Source organism: Syngnathus scovelli, chromosome 3 (assembly GCF_024217435.2).
Source record: "Syngnathus scovelli strain Florida chromosome 3, RoL_Ssco_1.2, whole genome shotgun sequence".
NCBI lineage: Eukaryota > Metazoa > Chordata > Actinopteri > Syngnathiformes > Syngnathidae > Syngnathus > Syngnathus scovelli.
The window spans coordinates 9,053,261-9,074,792 of NC_090849.1; the positions used below are offsets into that span (position 1 = coordinate 9,053,261).

General features: G+C 40.9%; 1 protein-coding gene across 1 annotated transcript in view; it reads right to left on the bottom strand.

Moving 5' to 3' along the window:
* Positions 1-21,532, bottom strand: part of LOC125994758 (multiple epidermal growth factor-like domains protein 9) — a 67,602-nt gene that overhangs the window by 34,616 nt on the left and 11,454 nt on the right. Inside the window, exon 3 of the mRNA XM_049764268.2 lies at positions 6,638-6,777. Within this exon, the coding sequence (XP_049620225.1) occupies positions 6,638-6,777 (140 nt within the window). The remainder of the gene's footprint in view (positions 1-6,637; positions 6,778-21,532) is intronic.

The following is a 21,532-nucleotide window of genomic DNA, read 5'->3' on the forward strand; positions in this document are numbered from 1 at the left end:
CACCATTTTCTGTGAGTAAATGGAAGAAAATGAATACGTGAGAGGGTAAACTTGCTTTTTATACCTTCAATGTTGTCATTTTTGTCTTTAAGTAGGCCTATTTATGAAATGCGATAAAATGCTGTATTTTACATGTTTTTTCTTTTTTGTTCCAGAATAAAGTATGGCCTTGGTACAGCAAACAAAAAAGAAGTGTCGGCAATATAGTGTGGAATATCTGAAATATGGATTTGTTGCAGCACCACACAACCAACAGCAACCAATGTGTCTACTGTGTGATAAAGTGTTTTCAAATGAAGCTATGAAACCTTCGAGGATTTCGGAACATTTGAAGAAAATGCACTCTGATAAAGCAGACAAAAATTTGGAATATTTTCAGTCACTCCGAGACAAAGTTCGGAAACGGAAAACCATCGGAAATATATTTGCCAGCACTTTACAACAATCTACTGACGGTTTGCGAGCGTCATACAACATCTCTTTGCTGATTGCTAGATATGGTAAGCCTCATACAATTGGAGAAGAGCTTATTCTACCACCAGTACGAGAGGTTCTACACACTGTTGTACACAAGTCACCTGACCAAATTATAAAAGCTATTCCTCTCAGTGATAACTCTGTTCAGAGAAGAATAGATGAAATGGCTGAAAATATTGAAGAAACATTGTGTGACATGCTTAGGACAACAGAATTTAGTTTACAGTTAGATGAGTCCACTCTGCCAGGCAATGAATCTTTGCTTCTTGCTTATGTTCGTTTCGTCCAAGATGAAAGCTTGGTTCAAGAGCTGTTATTTACAAGACAGCTTGAAACAGACACAAAAGGGGAGTCAGTATTTTGTGTCGTTGATGATTTTTTCAAAGAGAAAGACATCCCACTTTCTAACGTTCTTGCTTGTGCAACAGATGGGGCACCATCAATGGTAGGTCGTCATCATGGCTTCATTAGTTTCTTGAAAAAAGCTGTACCTGGAGTACTTACAATGCACTGTGTAATCCACAGGCAACATCTGGTCGCAAAACACCTGAGTGGTAGACTACACAAATCAATGAGTACTGTTATCACAGCAATAAATAAAATCAAGGCACATGCACATGCGAGTTTGAACGTTTAGTGTTGCACACAGAAGTTAGATGGCTGTCAAAGGGAAACTGCCTGAGACGTTTCTATTCACTGTTTGATACAGTTGTTGAATTCTTCCAAGACTCCAATTCTGTTCTGTGTGATGAACTAAGAAACATGAAGCATGACATTGCTTATTTGGCAGATATATTCACAAAGTTCAATGAAGTTAATTTGCAGCTGCAAGGACATGATGCTAACCTAATTAAAGTCAAATCAGCTATCTCCACCTTCCTGGCCAAGTTACAGTTATTCAAACGAAACATAGCTCGCCATGCACTCTACCAGTTCCCAAGCCTCTCTGAATTGGATAAGGAAAAAGGCATACCAGACGATGACCTTCAAGTGTATTGTACACACCTGGATGAACTGCACAGAGACATGTCTGAGAGATTTGAGGACATTTTATTGCTTGAAATACCAGACTGGGTGATCAGTCCATTCCTAAATGTTGACGGTGAAGAAACTGGAGTGGCAGAGGAAGAACTGATTTCAATTCAAAATTACATCGAGCTAAGGCCAAAGTTCAAAAAGTCATATCAAGATTTTTGGTTACAAAAAAAAATCTCTGACTGCTATCAAGTGCTGTGGAACACGGTCAAGATGTACTTGATTGCCTTCCCAACATCATATTTAGTAGAACGGGGCTTCAGTGCAGTCACCTTGCTTCTTTCCAAGCAAAGAAACCGACTGAAAATTACTGACCGCGGGGATCTACGACTTCTTCTTAGCGAGTTCCAGCCTGATGTTGAGAAGCTTATGTCCCTGCACCAAGCACATCCATCCCATTAATATAAAGTGTAAGACAATGAAGGTTACTGGTGGAATGTTTATTTACCATTCTATGTTGCTGAAACAGTTAAAACTGCTAAAAAATAAACAAATAAACTGGTTCACAAATACACATTTGTGTTTAACCTTTCTCTTTTCAAATTGCAGCATACCAAATCTGGGGGGGGGGGGGGGGGGGGAGCCAAGGGGGCGCTAGCCTGAAAAAGTTTGGGAACCACTGTGCTACATTCACCAAGGATGCGAAATGAATGATGGCCGGTGTTCACTTGCTTGTGCAAGTGTCATTGCTGCAACATGTACAAGAGAAGAGGTGGGGACATATTCATTTAAATAAGGGGAAAAAGAACCAATTTGTTTTTGTCCTTGGCAACAATGGACAACAGATCAACCGCAGCTGATTTATTCTTGTTATCTCTTAAGTCCTGCAAACTACGGGACCATCATGAAGCACACAGCTTCTAGTGAACTCTGCAGTCTTATTGGTGTGGTAGCTCGCAGCACTATTAGGGTATTGATCTTATTGAATGTTCTGCAAGGTCGTTTGGTTCACTGGTTTGGTTTGTGCGATCAAAACTCAAAGCCTGGGTATAATTCCCAAGTGGTGTGTGGCACTTAATTATTTATGATGTTAATGTTCATTTTGGCTGCATTGTCTCACAGAAACACAAATGTACTCACTATATAACAAAAAAGTGACTGGAATATTTTATAGATGATAGCAATGGTGATGAGCTTTTTATTTTGGGGGGCCTAATGACGACTGAAGCACGGATGAAAGTGCTTGACGGAGGAACCTTTTAAATATAACGTGGACAGACGATAGGACGGACAATTATGTTATGACTTAGGACGAAATGACCATGACGAAAGGTTTGTCATTACTGAGGAGAGGTTCCTCACCATACAGCTTGTTGCAACTGCTGCTCACAGATTGCAGACCAATCAATCTTGGGCGGCGGAGGTGGTACCCATACGTGGACTTCAGGGGAAATCAAATCAACCCTTAGCAATTTCAATCGACTGTATAATGACGCATGAACAACTTAGACTTAGACAAACTTTATTGTCATTTTGTCTGCACATGGTGCATACAAAACGAAATTTCGTTGCATACGGCTTACAACAAAGTAGTGATATTGCAGTTGAATAGAAGTAACATATCCTATAAAAAAATATATACATATACTATATATATATATATATATATATATATATATATATATATATATATATATATTAAAAATAAGTATAAAGTGCAGCAGTGATAATTATGCAATAGTGCAAGTAGGCAAAACAGTATTTAAGAGTGTGCAGAGGAATGCTAAACCATGTATTAAACTTCTATTTAAAGGGTTTATACAAGTTCAGTAAAGTTTGTAGTGCGAGATAGTGCAAGATAGAGGTCCCTAGTGTCATAAAGTACAGTTCTGTGAATGTGTGATGCAGAGTCCAGTTTAGAGCTCAACGGTTCTAGTGTTCAACAGTCTGATGACAGCAGGGAAAAAGCTGTTGCAGAACCTGGTGGACCTGCAGCGGATGCTGCGAAACCTCTTCCCAGAAGGCAGCAGGGAGAACAGTCCATGGTGGGGGTGTGATGGGTCATTGATGATGTTACGGGCACGGGACATGCAGCGCTGAGATAAAATGTCCTGAATGGAGGGAAGAGGAGCCCCTATGATCCTCTCTGCTGTCCTCACCACTCTCCTCACGGTCTTCCAATCGGAGGCGGTGCAGCCTCCACACCACACAGAGACAACTTGTCAGAATGCTCTCTATGGTGCTCCTGTAGAACGTCCTCATGATGGGTGGGGGCAGGTGGGCTCTCCTCACCCTCCGCAGGAAGTACAAGCGCTTCTGTGCCCTCTTGACCAGTGCCGTGGTGTTCACAGTCCAGGTGAGATCTTCTGTGATGTGGACCCCCAGGAATTTGGTGCTGCTGACCACCTCCACACCTGAGCTGTTGATGATCAGTGGAGCGTGGTGAGGCTGTTTTTTCCTGAAGTCGACGATGATCTCCTTCGTGTTCTCCACATTCAGGATCAGGCTGTTGCCTCTGCACCAGCCCACCAGCTGCTCCACCTCCTCTCTGTAGTCCAGGTCGTTGTTGTCTCTGATGAGCCCCACCACCGTTGTGTCGTCTGCGAACTTCACGGTGTGATTGGTGGTGAACCTGGGGACACAGTCGTGTGTCATCAGGGTGAACAGCAGGGGGCTGAGGACGCAGCCCTGAGGGGAGCCTGTGCTGAGGGTGATGACATCAGAGGTGTTCTGTCCGACCCGGACTGACTGAGGTCTGTTGGTGAGAAAGTCTAGCAGCCAGTTGCGAAGGGGGGTGTTGAAGCCCAGGTGTTCCAATTTTCCTACCAGATGCTGTGGGATGATGGTGTTAAACGCTGAGCTGAAGTCCAGGAACAGCATCCGCACATGGGTGTTCTTCTCCTCCAGGTGAGCCAGGCTCAGGTGAAAAACGGAGGAGATGGCGTCCTGAGTGGAACGTTTTTGCCGGTAGGCAAACTGGAACGCGTCGAATGTTGGGGGGAGTCTGGAAACGATGTGATCTTTAAGCAGCCTTTCGAAGCACCTCATCATGATTGGAGTCAGTGCAACAGGCCGGTAATCATTAAATGAGGTGATTTGAGGTTTCTTCGGCACCGGAATGATGGAGGCAGTCTTGAAGCACGCTGGCATTGTGGCTTGGCCCAGCGAGGTGTTAAAAATGTCTGTGATGACACCAGCCAGCTGACCTACACATTCCCTGAACACACGCCCAGGAATGTTGTCGGGGCCAGGGGCCTTACAGGGGTTGACTCTCCTCAGGGTCTTCAACACGTCGGCGGAGTCAAGACAGAGTACCTCCTCTTCCTGATGGGGGACAGTTTTAACTGCTTGAGTGCCGTTTAGTGCCTCAAACCTCCCAAAGAAGTTATTTAGTCCATTTAGGAAGTCACCATCAACTTCACCCACCGGGGGGGGAGGGTGAATTGTAGTCTGTAATCGCCCGTATGCCTTGCAACATACTCCTGGTGTTGTTGGCGTCGTGGAAACAATCCTGAATTTTTCGACTTTGGTTCCGCTTCGCTACCCTGATGGCACGGTTCAAGTTGGCTCTCACTGTCCTCAGTGTCTCCTTGTCGCCAGACTTGAAGGCAGAGTTCCGCGCTCGTAGCGTTTGACGTACCTCCTCAGTCATCCAGGGTCGTTGGTTGCCCCGGGTGATGATATTCTTAGTGGTGCTGACGTCCTCGGTGCATTTGTTGATGTAGGCTGACACAGTCATGGCGTACTCATCAATGTTGATTTGGTTGTCATATGTTGCTGCTGACTTGAACATGTCCCAGTCAGAGCACTCAAAGCAGTCCTGGAGTGCCTCCATGGCCCCCTCAGACCACACCCTCACCTGCTTCACTGAGGGTTTTGCTCTGATCAGCAGGGGACTGTATGCAGGGATTAGCATAACAGATAGGTGGTCTGAAGAACCGAGGTGGGGGCGGGGGCTGCTCTGAAAGCATCTTTTATATTGGTGTAAACCAGGTCTAGAGCGTTCTCTCCCCTAGTTGGAAAATCCACGTGTTGGTAAAAATGAGGGAGAGTAGTCTTCATATTAGCCTGACTGAAGTCTCCAGCAATGACGAAAACACCCTCTGTGTGCGTGGATTGCTGCTCACCGATTGTCCGATAGAGAACACTCATGGCCTCTTTAGTATTAGCGCTGGGAGGCACGTACACAGCAGTGATGCTAACAACAGTAAACTCCCTGGGCAGGTAGAAGGGTCTGCAGTTAACAGTCAAAAGCTCGATATCCGAAGAGCAGAAGCTGGCAACAGATCTATCATTTTTGCACCAATTGTTGTTGATGTAAACACACAGCCCACCCCCTCGGGATTTACCGCTAAATTCGCTGTTTCTGTCGGCGCGGAATGTAGCGAGCCCCTCCAGGCTAACGGCGTTGTCAGGAATTGATGAGTTCAGCCATGTCTCCGTCAGGATGAGAGCGCAGCAGTTCCTAAGCTCCCTCTTTGCGGAGAGTTCCAGTTTAAGATGGTCTATTTTGTTATCCAGTGAGCGGACGTTGGAGAGGAAGATGGATGGAAGCAGCGGTTTGTAGGGGTTAGCTTTTAGCTTAGCCGTTAGCCCACCCTGACAACCGCGCTTCCGCCGCCGGTCACACCGCCTACGCTTGCTCCTCCTCCGGCGTGAGCTGCCCGGTGAGTCCGCTGCATCGTGGGCCTCTGGGTCTTGTGCCCAAAGCACTCCGAGGCTACGTAAACAGTCTAGGGTAGTTATTGCTACGAGTCCGAAAACAATTCTGCTTACATTAAGCCTCTTGGTACGTGTCGTGTTTTCATAGGTTGTTATAGGTTAAGAACAATAAAGAACATGTTTTGTTTAAAAATAGCCGCCGACATTATATTTTCAAAAGCAGTTTAAAACGAATTTGTCGTATTACTTACCAGAGGCTGAGCTGCACTGGATTTGTTTACGTAGTAAACTAGTGCCTAAAGCAACAGGTGGCCGCTCTTTATGTCATTTACCTAATTCCAGTATATTCTTGGTATGACTCTGTAGTGTAGCATAAAAATCCAAAGTAGAACTTGTGTAATTTTTGTCCTGGCTGTCTGGGACCCACCCAAAATGGGTCTGCAACGCACTTTTGGGTTCCAACACACCAGATAAGAATCACTGTTCAAGATGAAATTGCAATTTTCCTTATCAGACGACTCACCTGACTGTGGATGGCAGTAGTTGGTGTGATTGTGACACTGACAGGGCTGGCATCCGGTGCTGCTGAAGTGGAAGAAACCTGGGTGGCATTCGTCACACTTGGGTCCATACACTCCTGCCTTGCACGCACAGATCCCTGAGCTGAAAGGGCAATAGGGAAGATATAGTTTCTGAACACAGTACAAGGTATGAAAAGGAAAGTACCGGTAATAGTACAACAATATATAAAATAATGCAACTGCATTTATTTTAAATTTATTTTAAATTTACATTTTGTTTCTCCCTTCGCTAAGGGTGTAGCACTACAGAACTGGAATTACTGGGATTCGTGTTGGGACATGCACATAACTTGAGAGCTGAGAGTTGAGAGCACAGATTTGAATGAAAAAAAAAACCAATCATTTCTCATCTATGTGTGCAGTAACAAATTTAGTGTAACTATCGTAGAAGCAGCTTTGCAATGCTTGATATTTAAAACAACTAAATTACCAAAGAATTTCCAGTGTTTGGAAGTTAAAGTAAAACCAATCAATGTCTCATTTGAGTTACCATTAAATAGATCAAAAATACACTTTAAAATCATTATTATAACTAATAACTAATCCAACAGGTCTAAAAATCCCCCCCCCCCCAACATTTGAATTTCTTTCTCTTTCATAGAATCTGATCTTTTCATCGCTTTGCGGGTCGTGAATTCTAAGAGACGAAAGAGACTTTAATTAGAAATAAAATGAAATGACTCAATGACACATCAGCGTAAGTAATCTACGACAAGAACAAGCACAATGCCAAGTCAAGCCTGATCAACTCTCCAATCCAGACAATGCACTCAAAAACAATTACTACATACACACAATGGCTTCAAAACAAAAGAAGTAAATCACAAGTGACTGGAAGCAATTTCTGCGACTATGTATCTTCATACAAATGGGGCTTTGTTAAATAACTGCACTTAATGCAAATGAAGAGGCTGGCGGTGATGCTTAGTGGGGCATGGGCAATCCTAAACACAAGACTGGAAGAACCCACACATACACGCACGCACACATACACACACCAGATGTTTCAAAACTGAAGGAACAGAGAAATAAATGAATTAAACAAAGTACAGTATGTCTGAAAGTCACGTGCATGACAAAATATGTACATGTTTTTATGTTGCAGTGACTATATTAATAATTTTAAAAACATTAAGTAAATAAAATGTAAGCTTGTTAGAGTAACTTATGTTGGAGGAGGTCTTAGAACAGTTAATGTGATGAGCTTTAGACACCGTTACCACAGAGCTGTTATAACAATGTCAATAGAGTGGAAGCAAAAGTGGCACATATATCTGACATTAATGGTGGCGCTTCAAACACTTCCAATATGCTGTAAGTCGTTGTGCTTTAGTCATTCTCAGATCAGTATTAGCATGGCGGATCAATGCAAGCTTCTGCAGCACTTACATGGTCACAAGCACAATCTCTGTATATACAATTCATTATTTATGACTTAGTTCCCACTTCCCCTTTTACAAACCTTGTGATGGAAACAGCTTATCAATGGGAGTGTCAAAAAGCTTAAAGCTGTGTTTGGCGGAGGTGGGGCGGGGCATTCCTCCACATGAAGCACATGATACTTTTGCTGACCTGTATTGACAGCTTATGTGATAAGAACACATGTTCACACAATGGATACTTCCAAACAAATGGCTTTACATGGCAAAATCTACCAGAAAAAAAATCCAGCCCCTCCTCAACTTTCTGCCATGATTATAAATATTATTTATGAAACGGTTATACGTTTGTCTGCATAATATAGCAATCATATTAACATAATGAAAAAAAAAGAAATGTACTGTACCTCAACGTATAACAATGAATAACTATTTACATTGTTGTTTAGTCTGTCACAAAAAAGATTAAAAGCGCATAAATTTGCCTGAAATACAAAAATGATATGAAGGTGATATCATACAAACTTGTGTTGTATCTATGGTATACAAATGATGAATGAGGTCATTTAAATCCCCCATCAGCCCACAACACTCACGTCTTGATTGCGCACATTCCATTTGTCCAGCATGCCGCTCTGACTCGGACTTGGGTGTCGAGAGCGCGCTTGGATTGTATTTCCAAATGCATCCTTGATCAGTTCTGTGCTGTGTGTGCGCGTGCTTAGTGTAAAAAGAAAAAAAAAAACATATGAGGGCTCTATTGCCACCTACTGTAGTGGATGTGAAATGACACTTCTTTTTGGTATAGCAAAAACAGCAAGGTGCAAATGTGAATATAAACACGGAAATGACTTATATTCCAGGCTCATTTTTCAAATGCTGCTTCAATAAAAATTAAAGCTGAGATTTTCCCTCTGAATGAATAGTTGAACAAAATATATGTAAGTATCTTCTTTTTAAAGTAAATTTACTCCGAGCCCACACGAGTTCAAGTGTGACCGTTCGCTGTTCAATTTGCAGTTTGGATATTCAGAATGCACCAAAAACGGAGTGACAGTGTGTGTACTTGCGAGTGCGAGCTGCGTTCGAAGATGAATGGAAGCAGAGCGTACTCTTGTCTATCATTCATAACAACATCTCCATGACTACGATGCGAGATTCGTTTATGGAGCATGATGCCCAGTGAGATAGTGTTTGGATCATAAAAGTGGAAGGTCTGTACATGACTGAGCATGCCGTGGATTGCGTCACTTACCATGCTTGTTAGTCAGTACTGGATCAGTGTTCTGTTACAAGCTTTCTTTTTCCATGGTGAGGAAATATTTTGTTTGATTACCTTGGGAATGACTCAGACTAAACAGAAGGTACTGTACATTTAGCAGGTGTAGTTGTATCACTGGGTGTGAAGTCTAATCTAAAAGAGTATATTAAGCACAAGAGCAGTGAGGTCAGGATTACCCCCACAAGTGTATTTTGCATTTTATTTGTCTTTTTTTGCTTTCTATATATGGTGGCGCCACCGATTTGTATCATCGACGGCAAAGAGAAGGAGAAATATTTTACCATGACTCCTCTGAAACTGTGAGTGAAAAAAGCAGTAGACGTGCCTGTCCAGGCTGGTCACGTCCAAATGGCTAATGATAAAAAGATGGCATGAAATACACACTGGAAAGTCAGCTGCTTTTCATTTTATGGCTTTTTTTTTTTTAAATAACTAGAATTTTGCCATCTGGCCCTCCCCATACATAACAAAGACAGACAGGGGTTAGTCAGCTCGATTTTGTGTGTGTTAGCCACTTGGTTAGGCATCTTTGATCACACAACTCAACAAATTATGGCTAGCTCACGTGAGGATATAAACAAAACAAAAACAAAATGTTAAGTACATCACAAAGTCAGTTGGGTGTATGCACTGTGGCCATCATGTATCAAAAAAACAAACAAACAAAATAATTTGCTAAAAAGTCACACTGATACATGCACAAATAAAATACATCCAACCAAAAATTATAATTATATTGTAACAATATAAGAAATAATCCATTGCCCCAAACCATGTGGGAAACATCTGGTCAAAGCAGTTTTTTTTTCCTCAATTTTGAATGCTGACAACATTATATATAGATGTGCCCTTTGCTGGCAACCGAATGAACTTTTATAACGTTTTGTTTAAATTTCCATGTTATGTACCGTTATGTAAAAGAATTACGCCTACTGCTCAAATGCACAACATACTACTTTCACCACAATAAACCATAAGCATGACCTATAACCACAATTGTTAATAGATTTTGGCTTCAATACTTATTATAATGTATTTATTGCATCATCCTTATAATGACACACATCATTGCAGTCTGAAACAAAGTATAGTATTTCAGATTGCAGCGTGCAATTGTCAAATACATCTATGGCTAAATTAGCTTTTTACTCATTCTGTTTTTAACTGTAGTCAGAAAGCAAGTGTGTTAAATCAGGTTAATCAGATCTTGAAAGTCAAATTTTAAACACAGCATTCTATTTTGCAAACAAATAACATAACTGTTCGACTGGATTAGGCAGTTTAAGCACTGACAAAATTCTGGTTTGTAATTAGTGCATTGTAGTACTTCTTTAATATGCATTTTTCTATTTCTGACATCCACTAATGCTGATGAAAACAATGCCAATTTGCAGCTGATGTAACTAATTAAGGTAATCTAATTCAAAGCATTATAAGTATCTTTATAATATTAACAGACTTTTCACATTTTCATTGGTTTATTGTCTCAGTGAGGTGGTGTAATTCATTTCTTGTCCTATGTATTTTGTATTATTTTTTCTTCACACACTTAATGATTGACCTGTTATTTTGCTGTGCAAAGCGGATTACTCTCCACTATTACATGACCTAACTAACATATCGTCAAATCACTTATTTCCAGTGTTTCACGTCTACTTGTCAGTGATGATAGATTAGCTATTTGTATGACTTCGCCGTCTTTCTTGCCATCCTCATTTCATAATCACGATACTAATCAGAAGTGCATTTTATTCACTGCTACAAACGCTATGATTAGGAACTTGTGCTTCGCTGACACCTGATGCAAAGTGATCTTGTGGCTCGCCAACATGTTTAGCCACATCAGCTAGCCAGTTGTAGCTTGCGGGGAGCTGGGGCAGCGCAAAATGGCAAGAACAGCAATGAAAGAAAGGAGTTATATTTTATCATTGTTTTCAATGTGACGTATTTTTCGCACCAAAAGGCGCACTGGATTATAAGGCGCACCCTCATTGAATTTAGAAATTATTTCATATATAGGGCGCACCGGATTAAAAGGCGCATAAAACAGAAGCTATACTGCAACAAACTGGATTATAAGGTGCACCCTCATTGAATTTTTTATTTTAGAAATTATTTCATATATAGGGCGCACCGGATTAAAAGGCGCATAAAACAGAAGCTATACTGCAAGAAACTGAGGTTGACTAGGGTTGCGGTATGCATCCACTAGCCAATAATCAATGAGCCCTCTGTAAACAATCGCGTTTCTCAAACTATCTCCTTTAAAATGATCGGAACTGACTAAAGTTTGATCTAACACCTTGGTACTGCTTACTTATGTTTCCCTTCCATATAAATCCGTAAATTTACTCGAAACATAAACGGAGTAGCCTATTTTGAAAGGAAATAGCCTCGTGCGTATAGCAGCTATCATTATAGCATTAGCCACCCGCAAACTTCCATCAGCCTCAGCTCGCAGACTCCCATGAGCCTCAGCAAAGTGTCGTGGCAGCCCCCTGTAAACAATCACGTTTCTCAAACTATCTCCCATAAAAGTGATCGGAACCGACTAAAGACATTTAACACATTGGTGCTGCTTATTTATGATTCCGTTGGATATTGATCCGTAAACGTACTCGAAAACGTTAACGGAACAGCCTATTTTGAAATGAAATAGCCTCGCGGGTACAACAGCTATTCAGTGACGCCCCCTGACCACGGTTGCCGTAATGCTGGGAAGCGATGCAACATTGTAATTTACTAGTCGTACTAAAACGTACTGAAACATTCTGGCAGAGCACTGTATACAACCAGAATGGATCAACAAATTCATCAATTGATCCATACATAAGGTGCTCGGCATTATAAGGCACACTGTGGTTTTTTGAATAAATTTTAAGTTTTTAAGTGCGCCTAATAGTGCGAAAAATACGGTAGTGTTAATTTCATCACATCCATTTATGAAATGTGTACTGGCCAGCATCGTGGTGGCTTGTGATGGTGCTAATATTGGACGGTGGATTTATTTTTAAGTATCTGGAATAATCAGCCTTTCGGCTGTAACAAATTGGCATTCAGTAACTTCTGTAACAAAATACTGACAATCCATAACATTTGGCAGCTCTGCATGATCCTTTTCGCCACAAAGAAACAGCTGGACTTGCTTTGTTTAATTCATTTTAACTCTCTACTTGAATTCACTACTGTTGACAGCTACTCCATCCATCATTGTACTTTATATCACAAGGTGGGATGGGCACCTTTATCTGTATGACAAGGTATGCATTGGCTCACTTGAAAGGCAACATGTCCAGCATAAATCAGTACAGCAATTTTTTTTCAAGCGACTGTTACTCAAAGTTTCCCAGACTACAGTAAAACTGAATTAGGTAAAACCACTGTCACTTTACATTTAGGAAAAAACAAGGCGTGCAATTTGTTTTCATAATCTATTAATCTGTCGGTGATTTGATGAATTGAATAAAAAAAACATGATTTTGTTTCTATCCCGTCAATCAAAAACAGGACATTGTTTCACATTGACAGTGGAGCAAATTCAAAAATATAAATAACAATTAAGTTATTGTTTGGTCAGTAACACATCAGAAAATGGGCAAATTTGTTGATCAATGTTTTCCGATGTAAAAGCAAACCTAAAAGCTAACCACTTATTTTGATGATCAGTCAAAGATGATCTGTCTGCTTTCATGCAGGTCTAATGAAATGAGAGAATAGTTACAGTTGAGAAGATAAAATTGAGAAGATTTTGACAATACTAAATTAAAAAGTACGGTAGTTTCTGGACTATAAGTCGCTCCGGAGTACAAGTCACACCAGCCATAAAATGCATAATAAAGAAGAAAAAAACATACAAGTCGCACTGGAGTAAAAGTCTCATGGGGGGGGGGGGGGGGGGGGGGCTTCAGTGCCTCCCCAGTCATGAAGCTCACCGCACGTCACTGATGTGAACTATATATCAAATAACTATAACATAAATAACAATTTTATCGAACCATCCGTGTCACTTAAAGGGAAATGTGCTTTTAAGGTTGTGTTAAACTTATAATCATATTAATATAATATCTAGTATTGGAGTGCTCGTGTGGATTGGTGGTTGGCGAAGAATGTGCAGGCAAACTGCATGAACTTGTTTTCGTTGAAGTGTTGTGTATAGGCCCAGACAGGGAGTACCGGATGAGAACATCTCAAGGTCGTTGAGGAACGAGAACAACAGCACGTCTATGTTGCCCGGCTTCGCGGGGAAATTCAACCACCTGACCTCAGCGATAACGCCGACACGGGGAGGAGATGGCCATCGACCAATCATCTCACAATATTTTGCATGCTTTAATATTCATATTGTGTTTCTTTAAAACTGGGCAACCCGGAAGAATGTGTCGTCTTTTGGTGGTCACAAAAACGCACGAGTTTTAGTGTGAGGGACCCGGGACCCAGGCCTGTATTAGTGCACTTTGTCAGGAATAAACAATTGGTAAATTTGGTCTGATTGATCTACTGGTCTTCTCTTTGACAGAACGAACTCGCAAAATTGTTAGGTGCGCCAGTGTGTGGATTAGGACATAGCAATTTATGTGTTAAGTGTTGATCGCAATTTGGAGTCAGATCAATAACTAGAATCCGTAACCTAACACACTCCAAATCAGGGGTGGGCAATTAATTTTTACAAGGGGCCACATGAAAAACCTGACTTATGTCAGAGGGCCACACCAACGATAATTTAAACCTGCTCAACTTTATTCCATTGTAATATGCACTAAATTATTTATCTTAAATAGCTGGTACTGGTAATTAGAAGACTACAATTATTCTGTTTATATTTTTATTAGGCTATGTGAAATTGTGGTCTATAGGTCAAATAAAAAAATCATTAATCAGTACAATTTATTCTTAACTTCTTTAACTTTTCCTCAAACTGTGAATTACAACACATTTATAGAAACATATCAATGTGTCCTCAACCCACCTTGTTACGGTACGTCGGGAGAGTGACACATTCTCAAATGCGCTCTTTTTCTCCGGGCATATCAGTGCAACAGAGTCCAATATGCACTCCTTAATAAACTCTCCGTCAGTAAACGGCTTACTTTTTCTGGCAATTTTGCGGGAAATGACAAAACCTGTCCTGACCGCTGCATCTCTGTGGGTGTGAAGTTTGATAAAAAGTCCTTGTTGGGCTTGCAGTTTTGCTAGCAATGCATCAGCCTCTGTTGCGCGCTCTTTATTAGACAGATTTCTGTATTTTTCCTCATGCTTGGTCGTGTAGTGGCGACTCAAATTATATTATTTAAACACAGCGACCTGTGTGCCACAAACCAGGCACACGGCTTTACCTTTCAGTTCTGTAAAGAAATACTTGGCAGTCCATGTCTTGTTGAAAACACGGCACTCGTCAACTTTTCTTTTCTTCGCGTCAGCACACATTTTGAGGGCAGCATTACTTCGCGCTGTTCACCTACACGCACAGCTCACATGCACGCACGCTACACGGAAGTGCGACGCCTTTCAAAATAAAGTTGTATTGCATGTACGACACTGATTTTTTTTTCATTTATTAAGTTGTAATCAAATGTAATTTATGATTGCGGGCCGGACAGAGATGCACAAAGGGCCGGATATGGCCCGCGGGCCGTATTTTGCCCGGGTCTGCTCCAAATCATTAAATCCATTTAAATCTTCGCCCCGTGTCACAAACAACGTCGCTGCTGATTCCGTCCGGAAGTACATGTGGCGCTGAGGTCAGACTCATTGTCAGTTGCGGCTCCAATTATTCCACAGGCCGAGTGTGCCCTCATGCGGTTTAAAGTGAAACCAACATGTGAAGTGATCAACTATACTACAGTAAGTAATGTGTTAATGATCAAGTAATAATGTGTTAATTTCACATATAAGTCGCTCCTGATTATAAGTCGCACCCCCAGCCAAACTATGAAAAAAAACGCGACTATAATACGGTAGTATCTAAATGATTTGTCGACAATAAGAAATTGTTAGCAATTGATTTGCTAACCCATTACCTGTTCCTCAATCCTTGCACATACAGTATGAAGACACTGACTGCGAGGCTCTAACTATGCAGTTTACTGCAGCTCGTTCACAAAATTCAGGTGTTTGGAATTAGCCTGCTGTTCCTTGTTCCCATCCTTTTAAGACAGAAACTTGTTAAATGGAGCGTTTTAATTTTAAAATTTGTTTCAATACAAAACCTGATCTAAAATATCTACGACTACAGATGTATTCCCACTTATCTGCAGGGCATCCAAAACGTATTCACAGCACTTCACTCTTTCCACTGGGCAAAAAGACGCATAGATGCACCGACTGCAGTGATGCATACACTCGCTGACAAAACACAGGAGCGAAAACATCACCCACAATCAATATTTCATTCCAGACTGCCAGTCTGTATGCAGTATTGTCCAAAAATGCCTCCCAGACAATACTCACAGGAGGTGACCCAAATAAAGTACCGATGCAATTGTTATGACAGACAGAAGTGGTTTGGATGCATTACCTAACCCACAGAGTGGCTAACGGTGTATGAGTCCATTTTCCGTCACATGAATTGTGTACGAGCAAGCAGACCGAATGCCACATTATAGGGCCTGACAAGAGGAAATCTCATTAGGTTAAGACAGTACAATGAACAAGTATCCAATTACAGATGTCACCTGGATTTGAAAAGCTTGTAATCCAATCGAGGAAGAATTTACGTTGATGACAGTCAACTGGTTTAGCAAAAATTGTGTGACTAATCAATGAAATAGCGTGGTGGCCATCAAGAATTTCGGAAAATATTTTCTGACCGTGCATTGGTTCACTCCAGGCACTAAACAACCCCCACACACGGTAAACACTGCCCCCATCTACAAATAATCACGACCAAAACGTTGGTCCCAGTATTTCCGTTATATAATTGGATATTTACCCAAGTTCAGTTTTGCAGGGCCAAAGGCATGTCATCTTTTTGGGTTTCAAAATACCACCAGTGTGAAACACATGACAACAAAACTCTTAAGAAGGATTTTTTTCCTAAATTTGTGGTATATACAAATGATACAGTAATGATTGAATTAGGATCTGAGGCAAGAAACTGCTGTTTGCTGTAACAAAAATTTATACATTACAGCACCTAGCCAACTTGCTTTGCCTAGAACATGTTTACACCAAAACATTGCAACATAATGTCACAGCCCCCCCCCCCTAAGCTGTCAGCAGTCACATATTAAGAGGATAAACTCGTCTCTATGTGTCCAGATGTTCCGTTGTCCAATTTCAGACAAAATAGTGTTAGTCTTCATTTAAAGGGAAAGTCCAGCCAAAAATCTTCTTGACAATAATATGTTGTATGTGACCCCATTAGTGTAACCACAGCATTCTGAATAATATCGCATTTGTGGAACATGAGTAAGCAACAAAATTCACCCATTTTTATCCGTTTCAGGGGGGTGACATTTTGCCACTTGCTGTCAATTGAAAGTGACATCACAGTTGCCAAGTGTCAGGACACAACCAACCATGGCTCAGAAAACTGCTGATTGCTTGTGTGAGTTTTAAATTGAATAAGAGATCTAAAATGATACACTCCAGTAAAACAAAGTGTAAGCACTAGTAAAACCACACTGAAGTGGGTGCAGTATTGATCCAGTACTATAATAATCTTGACCTTGATTTTCCACAGAATGCCACAAAGGAATGGTAAGAGAGGTATGATTCTGAAGAATTTTGCATCCACTTCTAATTGTGATGCCCGTGAAGTTACAGTGCATTTTTTGCTGATAATACCACACTGAATAAAATGTCTTAGACTGTCTGAGCCTGGCCCCTGCTAACCCCAAGGACCCCTTTTAGAGCTAATCAGTTTGAGTACAGATTAGCCAGCTTTCCAAACCCCTAGCCTGCTGTTGCTTTCAACATTTCTCTCATTAAGTAATGTGAAGCTTCTTAGGCTGCTCACCCCTCAATGCAATATGGTGGCAGTGAAAACTTAGTATAGACTTAGAGAACTGACCTTATGCACAGAGGTATTCCTCAATCCTGAAAATCACAGATTGTTAAAATAAACTGCCACTGGTTACAAACTTTGATCACTGTTACTGTTCATGACTGATTACCGGTGCATTTTTAAGGGAAACCATGAATATCCATTTCCAAGACTGCCATTGTATTTATTAAAGCTAGCAGTTTTGCCAGGTTTGACGCTGTTTGTTATTTAAACAAGCATCAAGTGAGGTACAGTGATCTCTCGCCACTTTGCTTTCCAATTGAGTTTTTGCTTATTATTAACCTACAGTGCCCCCCCCCCCAACAAAATTCTCTTACCTCTCTTTCATTTGAATGGCCGCCAATTATAGACAAATTTTTGTCATTTGCAGGCCTGCCCAGTACCTATCTCCCGTGAGTAGCTGGGTTCCACTGTATAATTATAATTTGTAATACAGCTGAAGCTTGATAAGTGGACTTTGGGTTCCAGAATTTGGGAATCGGATTAACCCCAAAAGCACGTTATATAGAAAGTCGTTTTTTTTTTCTTTCTTTCAAGAAAGGCATGTTTTTAGTCAGCCGAAGGGGTCCTTTGTCACATTAATTTACGTCAAGCATGATGTTGGGCAGCCGAAGGAGTCCGTTTGCCGTCCATCACCGTGAATGCATTTTGATGCTATGTGAATTGGATGGAAGAGAGATTAAAGCAGCCACTTATTCTACGACTATGTCTGTGGTCTTTGACTAGTGACTGTGTACATGAGGTGCTTCTGTGAACTTCCCCCTTTCCGAATCAAAAACAATCCTAGCTTTCCGTAACACAGTCATAAAGGTCAAACAGACTTCTTATCAAATGCCTTTAAATTAGTCATGGAAATTAAATCACGAGAGCCAAGGTTTACAGCTACGCACTCGTCATTTAGCTTCGAATGATCACTATAGCCTATCGCCCATTTAAAATTCTACCGTATTTTCCGCACCATAAGGCGCTTCGAGTTAAAAGGCGCAGACTCAATTGAGGGGGCTATTCTGTATTTAATCCACACATGGAGCGCACCGCATTATAGGGCGCATGTATGCCATGATTTACAGTAAACGAAAAACGTCACAGGAGCAAGGCAGCGAGTTCGGTTGTACTCTTCTACTATTTAATCATGTACTCTACTGTACTCACTCAATTCAGTTGTACTTTATTCTACTATCTAACCATGTACTCTACTGTACTCACTTCATTACGGATCGATATTCATGCGCAAATCCATCCAAGTCATCATCTTCTGTATCCGAATGAAACAGTTGGGCAAGTTCGCCACTAAACATGCCAAGTTCCCTCTCGTCATTGTCTCGTTGCTCTTCTGCAATGATCCTGGCTTTCCAGAAAATTCTAATTGGGCCTCGTATGCATGTCTCTTTGTCTATGTCATTTTAGAGGGTCCTGATGCTGTTTTCTTTGCACAAACAATAGTATTTATTTATCAGTGGTGCCAGAGGTACGTACTCTACGTGTTACATGAAGTCCTCTGATTAGTTTACCGCCTCGATCTACGTAAAATGTAATGTCCACTGATTGGTTCATCGGGTCTACATATAATGTCTACATTATATTACGTTCCTGTGTGGCGGTAGCCACACAACAACATATACAGATTTTGGAATTCAGTCCACACAAAAGGCGCACCTTATTAAAAGGCGCAGCATTTGTTTTTGAGAAAAGTAAGTGCGCCTTATGGTGCGAAAAATACGGAAGTTGAAAATGTATTTACGCCGAAAAAATTGGGATCCATGACCAAACTGCGTTAGACAGAAAGTCGTGTGGAATCAAAGCGCGTAAAATCGAACTTCAGTTGTATCACATGGCTAAGTCACACTTGCAAGCATCTACCGTATTTTTCGGACTATAAGTCGCGGGTTTTTTCATAATTTGGGTGGGGGGGTGACTTATACTGAGGAGCGACTTATATGTGAAATTATTCATAAATCTACAAAATTCAAAAATCCGCGATGTAGTGAAACTGCGATAAACGAACCGCAATGTAGCAAGGGATTACTGTAATTTGAACTGCAACTGACGTCAGCGGCGCGGCGCACACGCGGCAGTTGTTTACATAAAGGACAAAGGATTTGATCACGGGATTTAATGACTTGGAGTGACAGAGATTGTTTGATAAAATTGTTGTTTATAATTATATGGGCCTGTGGAATAATGTGAACTGCTCCGACGTCAGCGGCGCAGCGCACACGCCGCGTTGATTCCATAAAGGACGATCGATGGATTTAATGATTTGCAGTGACACCGATGGTTTGATAATATTGTTGTTTATATAATAGGAATTTGATATATGCTTTATATATCGTTATATGGGCAAGTGGAATAATTTGAACTGCTCCGACGTCAGCGGCGCGGCGCACACGCAGCGTTGATTCTATAAAGACGATCGATGGATTTAATGATTTGCAGTGACATACTAGATGGTTCGAAAATATTGTTGTTTGTATAATAGTTTTTGATATATAATTTATATGTTATATGGGCCTGTGGAATAATTTGAACTGCAACTGACGACGAGTCCGGCGGCGCGGCGCACACGCGACATAAAGGATGATCGATGGATTTAATGATTTGGAGTGACACAGACGGTTTGATAAAGGTGTTATTTATGTTGTAGTTATTGGATAACTGTTAATATTATGTCAGGCCCGTTCTCAGCTCTTTGTTTGTGTTTATGTCACGTTAGCATACCATATTGTTTAGCCTGTTGTTGCTCGTTCATGTCTGTTCTTGGTGTTGAATTTTGTCGAGTAAATTTCCCCCAAAATACGACTTATACTCCGGTGCGACGTATATAGGTTTTATTTCACTTTATTGTGCATTTTATGGCTGGTGCGACGTATATTCCGGAGCGATTTATAGTCCAAAAAATACGGTACGTATTTTACATGCGTCTATTTTCAGAATGTTTGTCATAAACAGCTGACCAGATCACTACCTCAGTCACTGATCTGCACTTTATACTGTACACTGTTTACACTCACTTTGTTTTGCACTGCATTCTCCCCTGTTTAACAGCACATTCACTATAACTCTCACAACTGTTGCACAATGCCATTTTTGCACTAGCCTATATTGCACACCCCTCACCTTCGTAGTTGTATATGCTGTGTATACATTGTGGTTTTTATATTTTGTGTGGTTTTTTTTTTTTTTTACTTTTTAATCTTCTTTACCTTGTCTGGCACTTTAACGGACGGCGAAAGAATTTCATTGTACAAAGAAAAGTGCTTTCCTTTTGTATATATGACAATAAACGCTTTGTATCTTGAATCTAGTTCCCATGTGGCTCTCACTTATAAAACACTAATAATAAAAATGGGGTGTCCTCCATCATTTACATGGCCCATTACTAGGGTAGGCTATAAGAAGATTGCCAACAGCATGAAATTAATCTGCATCACTGTGGCCAAGACCACAGAACAGATTAACAGGAGAGGTTTTGCTGAGAACAAACCTCGCCTTGGTTGACTGAAGAAGTTGAGTCCAAAGTGTCATATCCAGAGGATATCTCTAGAAAATATGAGTGCATATCACATTGCTGGAGAAGGTGATAACCATGAGGTCAACCTCTCAATGGGCCATCAATAAAAACATAGAAATGTTTGTGTTCTATGCACAAATTAATCCTATACATAAAACTCACCCATGGATCTATGGCACACACAAAGCAGTGCTGGAAAATATTGGCGGCCATAGAGAACAATTAAAACTTAAGGCTCAATTTTTACTTAGGTATTTCCTCAGTTTTGTTGTCAGATCTTAAGACATTAATGACTTTGTGTTGACTTACTTTGAGTGGACAGCACATTTACATTGTTACACAAGTTATACACTGAAAAGTTTATTGTAGTGCAGCGTTGGTCATGAACTCGTTCATCGTATTTTGGACAAACGAAAACTGAATGCAGCGCATTTTTGCTTTGTGAACGTTTTTGTGAACACACTCATTCTGGGGCCAACGAATGGTTTTGAAGGTTTTTCTGCTTATACTTCAAAATAAAATCCCGCTAAAGACACTGTAAACAAGGCTCAATTACGCAGGGGAAAAACGGCCACCCCAGCCACAAAAAGTCACACGGCGCATGCGTCATCAAAATGCGACGTGTGCGAGGAGGAGCAAAGAATGCCCGATGACGCTTCA